Source organism: Balaenoptera ricei, chromosome 5 (genome assembly GCF_028023285.1).
Source record: "Balaenoptera ricei isolate mBalRic1 chromosome 5, mBalRic1.hap2, whole genome shotgun sequence".
Lineage (NCBI taxonomy): Eukaryota > Metazoa > Chordata > Mammalia > Artiodactyla > Balaenopteridae > Balaenoptera > Balaenoptera ricei.
In genome coordinates this window covers 121319074-121327678 of record NC_082643.1, presented here as the reverse complement: position 1 = coordinate 121327678, position 8605 = coordinate 121319074, and the positions used below count along the sequence as shown (strand labels likewise).

Genomic DNA, 8605 nt, shown 5'->3' with positions numbered 1-8605 from the left:
TTTGATATATGATCTAAATTATGTAACATTCAACACAGTGTGCACTTTGAACTCGTAAGCGGAAAAACTATCTGCAGACAATATGCATTCTAATCCTTGAAATAAATGTGCCCACAATCATAGTTTAAGACAGAGTAAGTTATGCTTATCATGCTTTAATGCAGCTGAATTTCAGGAGAGGAGCTAAGAAATTTATAGAAACTAGAGAAACTATGATGGTTTGGCATTAATGTAGTTAAGTGACCTCTTGAACTTTAAACTTCCACATCACAGTATGAAGTTGGTTCTAAGATAAGAAATGGCATAAATTCTCTCCTAAGGACAGCCCTGCATCTCTGATTGTCTAGAGGCTCAATCAGCTGGAGACCATGGCGTTCGATGGTACTTGGAAGGTAGACCGAAACGAGAACTATGAAAAGTTCATGGAAAAAATGGGTAAGGGCTTAATACTTTAATGGCTTGTTCTTTTGTTTCTCACAGACATCTTTCTAACTCCTTCTAAACCTTAAGGCTTAGAGAATGACACCTGTTGTGGCGGTGCGGATTGGGAATGGTTGATGGTTCAGAGTAGCAAAAACCATATTCCCACTTCTTACATTGGAAAGAATATGCTGCCTCATCACTGGAAGAAAAGATTCTTGGGTGCTATTCTCTGAATCACAAAAAACTTCCAGATATGTTTCATTCACGTTAACTGCTGATTGAAAATTGACAGTTTTTTTGTTTAGGAAGTAAAATATGGCCGTGTGTAATGATAACTTCCAGACTTTAAAACATTAAATTCTAGGGAATGGAAAAGCAAAGTCCATAAAATAAAGCAATGAAAGAGAGTTCTATCAGAAGTCACAGCTCTGAATAAATGAGACTTAATTCTCTTTTCCTCTGACTTATAATAAATTTGGCTATAATGTTTGCTAATTTTCTCATTTTTGAGACAGTCGGAAATGCCACAAAAGACAGAGAATTCTGAAGTTCAAAATTTTAAAGCCATTATGGAAAGCAAAAGGACATTAAAAAAAAAAAAGAGTACCATACATGTGGAATTAAAGTTGTATATCCTTATAAATATATAAATATACTTTTAAAATCCTTCACTTGACACTCCTGGAATTTGGTTTACTTAACACTGAAACAAAAATATTGATAATTTTTAAAAAATTACTCAGTTCTAAGATTCAACAATTCTTGCTTCATTTAATTTTTCTTAAGTTTTGGAAAAATAGTTTGATATGATTGAGCCTGAACTTTTTCTACAGAAGCAATGTGAATGCTCTTGTGCAAAGGCAATGCTATCAGGTTTTCCTCCCCCCTCAAAATATCAATTGATTAATTAACTAGTTAAAACAAAACTTGGAAAAGTAAGCATTTTCCATGGCATTTTTTTACTTTATTTCCTTAAATCTCTTTCCCTTTGCAGGTATTAACATGGTGAAAAGGAAGCTTGCATCTCATGACAATTTGAAACTGATAATTACACAAGAAGGAAATAAATTCACAGTCAAAGAATCAAGCACTTTTCGAAACACTGAAATTGTGTTTGAGCTTGGTGTCACTTTTAATTATAGCCTCGCAGATGGAACTGAACTCACTGTAAGAAATTTTTTATAAGCAAGGCATTCCTGATTTTTCTACACAATACTAAAATAATCTCTGCTTTCTGTCATTGGATGGTTTAATTAATGTAGGTCTCTTTCATTTACTGAAGCAGCCAATGGAGTTTATCCACATTATATATCAAACAAGTTAGCAGAGTAGTTAAACATAACTTTTTGATTGTCATACACATCTGTAAAGGATTAAACAATAAGAATTAGAAAAATATCTTTGAATGACTGAGTATACACCTCTTCATAAAGAAAACTAAAGTTCAGTGTTTTTCAACTTTACATATCTGACAGCAACAAAAGCTTTTAGAGTTATCTAACTTAAACATAATAGACATTTAGTTAATGTAACTGAAATAATACAATAAAATGAATAAATTAGTGAATTAATGTGTGATCAAATGGAAAGGTCTAATGCTACAATCTAGGTCATTGGGAATTCAACTTTTAATATTTGATATAAAATTTTATGGAGTCACATTTTTCAACTGATTTTTGAAAAACTTTTTTGCCCTTAGAATTTTTCTGGTTAAATTAAACGTGTTTGCAATGACAATTACACTGTCAAATATTTTATCAATTATGGTTATGTTTTAATTACTGCAACAATTACATAAATTAAAACAAGCAAAAGCTTGTTAGCTTCTCCATGAAACTAATATGAACTATGGCTAAATTTAGAACACTCTTTTTAATGTGAAAGGTTTAGAAAAAAGAAGCCCTGATGATCTGCCTTAAAATCTGGCATTTGGAAACAACTGAGTGAGGACAGCATGATGGTTACCAGCACATACTCTAGAGCCCAATAACCTAGGTTCAACCCTGGCTTTGTGACTTTAGGTAAATTACTGTATTTCAGTTTTCTCATCTGTGAAATGGAGATAATATTTACTTCATAGGGTCATAGTGAAGTTTGAAGAAGTAGATCTGTAGGCCTCAAAACAGGGCCTGACACATGTAAGACCCTAAAAAATGCTATTTTATTTATTTATTTATTTAAATTTTACATAGGGGGCTTGGAGCCTAGAGGGAGATAAACTTGTTGGAAAATTCAAACGGGTGGACAATGGAAATGAACTAAATGCTGTCCGAGAAATTATAGGTGGTGAAATGGTCCAGGTGAGTGGTTATTATAGTTATTTTCCAAAGACAAAAATAATCACATAGCAATGATTTTATTTTGGGGGTTGTTGAGTTATATCATCAATAAATAGACTATTACTTTTCTCATTAATCTTACTGATTTTTAAAATACATATATTTTCTGATGCATATATATGTCAATACATTGAGCTTATTGTAACTAAAAATGTGACTAAAAACCAAAACGTGTTTTTAAATGGATGTATCCTGTATCTGTATAAAGTGTTGTTATCAGGTACAAGAAAAAAAAAACTATAAACTTATTTCAAAGCTATAATACTACTAATATTTTTCTTAATATAGCCTTTAATCTTAATGGCAAATTCTTCTATGTTTGTTAACACATTTCAGACTTATGTATATGAAGGAGTGGAAGCCAAGAGGATCTTCAAAAAGGAGTGAGCATTGTTCCTGGAGCAGAGCCCAGAACACATATTAGATGGAAAATCTATACTGAACCAGAACTTATTTTCCTCTCCTCACCAAGTATAAAGTTGCTGACTGATTAGTCCTTTTATTAAACATTAGCCAATGGCTTATATTTCCAGTCTTGCTAAAGCAAAACACATAAAAGCTAATTAGGATTTAATTTGTTTTACATTCTCTAAGATGTACATTTATTGGTGTTCTAAAAGAATTTGTGACATTTTAAAAAACAGATGAATAAATATAGTTCCCACATTGCTTTGTAAGTCGTCTCTCCTTCAAAAAAAAAAAAAAGCTATGCAGCATATGCCTTGATAGATGGTTTTGGGTTTTTTCCCACATTTGGTAAACTACAAACATACATTGCATGGAGGTCTTTAAAATCTTGTACTGGTGGTAAATATCTTCCTTAGTAACATTTATTATGAAAATAATATATATTCAACCAGAAAATTTAGAGATAAAAAAGCAAATGAAAAATAAATATTTCCATAAACCCATAATCCAGAGATAATCACTATTCTGATTTTAATAGATATCCTCCCAGTCCTCTTTTCCCAGTGTGGATTTGTATATTTCCCCATACATACCACTTTGAATAATCTGATAGGAAACAAATGATGTACTAGGGTAAAGAACTGTATTATATTTTTCTACATTGTCAGTGATTCCTAGACCTGGGTAAGCATCAGGATCATCTGAGAAACTTAAGAAATGTTTGCATGCTTAATCTCCACTGTTATCCTATTAGATCAGAATTTCTGAAAATAGAACCAGGGATTTTAGAAAACTCTCAAGTGATTCTGATGCAGCAGGTACACTAACCAGTCTTTGAGAAAAAGTGGGCTATCAGATACCAAAAGTGTCACCTTCAAGTGTCATCCCCCCTTTACTCATAAACACATACACTGACAGATTTTCAGGGCCTCAAAAGTTTTCTTTCACTCACACGCTCACATGATATACTATTTTATGTATTTCAAGCAATTGCATTTTAGGTGGTTGTGTATTACAGGGCACAGAGGGTGGTCAATTTTTTAAGCATTTAACTCTATGAACTTTTGTTTTGACTAATTATTTTTCACACTGGTGAAGGTAACAGCTAATATTTATATAGTTCTTACCAAGTTCCAGGTATCATTCTAAGTTGTATATAAACATGGCAGATACATTACAACGTGGGAAGAAAAATGTTTGGCACACATGATGAAGATGAATAGATTAGAGAATATGTAATCTTTTGCAAAAACAAGAACTTAAATCCACTGTTCATTTTATAACTTCATTAAAAACTTCACATTGAAAATAGTAATTATTTAGATTTTTCACACACTTTTTAAAAATAAAGGTTCAAAGTGCTTCTACCTCTCTGATCTTATCTACGTATGTGAAATAGGAAAAGGGCAGGTATTAATCTCACCTGAAAGTGGAGAAACTAAGGCACAGACAAGTTTATTAGCTCATCTAATGTTGTACAGAGTCCATGAGGCACACAGGAATTAAATGTAGGTCTTGACTTTTAGTCCAGTACATTATGATCTATGCTATTACTCAGCCTATTATAAACAAAAATATCTTAAGGAAAAAAAAGTCCCTTAATTCCTTAGTGGCACCCAAGAATAGCACTCCAAATGAGTCAGGTCAGACTGTAAAAATGGCAATTAAGTGGTTAGGCACTTATCTATTTCTAGCCTCACTGCAGGCTCACTTTTTTTTTTTTTTTTTTTTACAATTTATATCCTTTCTAGCATTAAATCTCTACTATTTATTAGTACTGGAGAGCAGCCTATTGTTTGATAAGTGACTACCATTGCTATAACCCCTCTTTGGGAAACTGACCTTGATATCATGCCAATTTGATTGACCAAGAGAGGGTGCCTGACCCAAGAGCAGCCAATCTAACACAGTTTGGCCAGTTTATGTTCCTTCTCTCTGCAGAAGGAACAACACAATGAACTGAACCTAGAAGAACCTCCCTTTAGGGAGTTTGAATGTGAGAAATACACAGTAATTGGTAGAAAAAGGTTTACGGAATTCCCTGGCGTCCAGTGGTTAGGACTCTAAGCTTTCACTGCCGAGGGTGCGGGTTTGATCCCTGGTTAGGGAACTAAGATCCCACAAGCCACACAGCACAGCCAAAAATAAAAAAATAAAATAAAAATTTAAAAAATTTTTTAAAAAGGTTTAAAGAGGACAAAGAGGGCAGGCAGTAAGTAAAAGCCATGAGTATGCAAAGCTATGAACAAGCAGGAGCCACAGGGTAAATCGCAGAGCAGAGGAGCAGTTAGAAGCAGTTGGGGTAGTAAACGCTGAAATATTTACACATGAAATATGGTATCTGGGGTCTCCTTCAAATTGCTTCCTCCTCAATCTAGGGTCAGGGAGGTAGTGGGGAGGAGTAGAGAAGAAACAAGATTGGTCACAAGTTGACAACTGTTGCAGCTGTTGAAAAGTGCCCGACCCATGCTGACATGTGATAGGTTCATGGGGTACCTAGCAGGAACATGGTAATTCATTAAACTTCTCTCCCTACTTTTGTATGTATTTGATATTTTCCACAACAAAAGGTTAAAAATTTTAACACATTTCATTTCCATTGCTATCACCTTGGTCAGTCACCATTTATCTTTCCCTTGATTACTCTAATAATCCCTAAAAAGTCTCCTACTTTCTTTCTACCTTCCTTACTCCGCCCCCTTAGTCTCTTTTTCAACACAGTGTCAGAACGATGCTTTAAAAATCTAAATCAGATCATGTCACTCCTTTACACAAAATACTGCAATGTCTCCCATTTCATTCAGAGAAAAAGCCAATGTCCTTACAATGGCCTGCAAGATCCTATGTGATCAGATCCCCTATTACCTATCTGACATGTGTTCCTGTTTTCATGGAATATCTGGAGGAAGAATGTTTCAGGTGGAGGAAATACCCTGGAGCAAAGGCCCTAAGGCAAGAGCAAGGTTGGTAAATTTGAAGAACATGGATTACCTCGTAAGAGTCCCCAAGATCATCCAGAAATGATGAAAAACAAGATTGATGTTCAGGAGATACAGGCTGACTCAGTCTTCCTAGAACTCAGGAATGATGTGGTAAAAAAGGAATGGGTTTTAGAATAACCTAGACTTACCTAAACACTTATCTTTCCAGTTACTAACTAAAATTCAAGTTCTGAGCCTCAATTTTTCTCACTTGAAAAATAGGGAAAATAGCAATGAATGATTTTCTGCGAGTGTTGTCAACTGAGGTATTATATATAAAACACCTAGCACAGTGCTCAGCACATAGCTGGTTCTCAATAAATGTTACTAAGTAATATGAACCTGTGCCCTACTCTTGAAGAGAAAACAGAGCAAAGTCTGGCTTAGGTAGAGGGGAAAACTTTTCTTAAAATATCCCTCACAGGGCCTGCGTGGTAGATGGAGCCTTGGCTGGTAGAGCTTTGGGCAAGTCACTTCACCTCTTTGGAATTTAGTTCAATCATCTTTAAAATGAGTTAACTGGACCAGATGATCTCTAGTGCTAAGATCCAGTGCTGAGATTCTGTATCTGAATAACAGTCAGTGACTCCTCCTTTAAGTAGCCCCTTGGGTATGTATCACAGGGAGATGTTGCAATGACAGAGGGTGGGGTGGGGAGAAGGAGATATCTTCTAAATTCTTAAGCCTGGCTTGCTTCATGGGTGTGTGACCTGTGCAGGCTCAGAAGGGCTGTGTGCTTAATTTAATGCTCTGCTGCTAGTGTCTCAAAATTCTCAATAAATTTTGAACAGGAAGACCTGCAAATTATGTAGCCAGTCCTGTTCCTAGGAGATGACTGTGAATGAGTAAGTATAAAAGATATTTTCCTGTGATTAATTAGAGACTGGCAGTAAGACATCCCTGGGCACCTGAAGAGAGGTGACTAGGCAGGTAAGATAGTTGTCTGGGATAGAACTGAAGTGGGAGGAGGTTTTGTGGGGATCAGGAGGGAAGGATGATGATGCATGAACATGTCAAAGTACAGTTGACCCTTGAACAACAGTAGGGGTTAGAGGCGCCACCCGCTCCCCAGTCGAAAATCCAAGTATTACTTTACAGTTGGCCCTCCGTATCTGCAGTTCCGCAACCAGGAATTCAACCAACCGATCGCTTAGTGTGTATTATTGAAGAAAATCCATGTATAACTATAGCATAAGACTGCCATCTACTGGTTAATGATATGAATTCTTTCAAAGATTTCCAATGCAAGGTCTTTGCATTTCAGTATCTAGAGGGTTCCAGAAAGGTTTGACATACTATATTGTACAGTTTGAAATAATTATTAAATGCTTCCTCAGTTCCAACTTCCAAAATAATCAGAGGTAATACAAAGACTCCTTTTCTGTTTTCCTGAACAGTTCCCTAAGGCTGCTTTCATTTGTTCAACAAAAAATAATTTTTAAAAAGTACTATGTGCCAGGTATCAAGTATTCAATGATGAATGCCATTGGTAGAGATATTTAGGTCATTAAGAACTTCATCAAATAGATTCAAATTCTCAGGTTCATCCCGGGTCTGAATCAGAATACCTAGAATAGCATCATCTTCAAAACTGGATGGTCATTTAGGGGTAGGGTTATGCTTTCATTCAATGTGTGCTAATATGCAGGGTGATGTTCAGGCCCAATGACCAATGTTCAGGCTACTGGCTTGAACAGACATTATTGGAGAATTGACTGGAAAAGAAGAGTAAGCAAGGCTGTGATAGAAGATGAAGGAAGTTAGGGGCATGGAGCAAACTAATAGTCACAGATAAAGAACAGTTTTCCAGGGGGATTCTCTCATCCATAAGCATCCCCACTGAGAATTCCACCAGAATAAAGGGTTACTAGAAGTCCTCTCTTCTACAATATCTAGATTACCAGGAAGAAAAGAGGGAACTTAAATACTCGTCCAGTCACTAGTGGTTAGGACCACTGTGAAGGGAGAAGAGTAGTAGAAATCTAAAGAAGGGTGAGGAAGATCTCTCAGGATCTCTGCCCAGTTTTAAGGCCACATCCTTCATATTACAGGTAGTGTAACTGGTTCTTTTCAAATAATTCTGATATACTCACTACACTGACTGTAGAAAATATCTGAGAGCCAAAGAATAATACTCTCCCTCCACTCAAAAACAAACAAGAAAAAGTCCTTTAGGTAAACGATTATATACTCAATGCCATTTCTTGTTTTGCTTTAGGTAATTTTTTAAACATCAAGATAACAAGGATATCAAAGGACATAAATGTGACACTGAACTTCCTCTCTTTAACATATCCTTAGGGCAGAAAAACCTGAGTGAGGATGGGGCTTATTTCACACTCCCAGACCCCACTGAGTACTCATCCTGTGTTCCCATAGCACAATGTGCTCACCAATATCATACCATTTTTCTGCCTTCAGTTTGCTTGCCTGTCTCCTCTAGTCTGTGACCTC

The 8605-nt window shown here is 35.7% G+C and overlaps 1 protein-coding gene across 1 annotated transcript; it reads left to right on the top strand.

Annotated features, from left to right (window-relative positions):
- The first annotated feature begins 368 nt into the window (after positions 1–368).
- On the top strand, positions 369–3149 carry FABP2 (fatty acid binding protein 2). Its single transcript, XM_059924238.1, has 4 exons — positions 369–435; positions 1418–1590; positions 2616–2723; positions 3099–3149. Exons 1-4 carry the CDS (start codon positions 369–371, stop codon positions 3147–3149), a joined length of 399 nt encoding a protein of 132 aa, XP_059780221.1.
- Positions 3150–8605: the final 5456 nt, after the last annotated feature.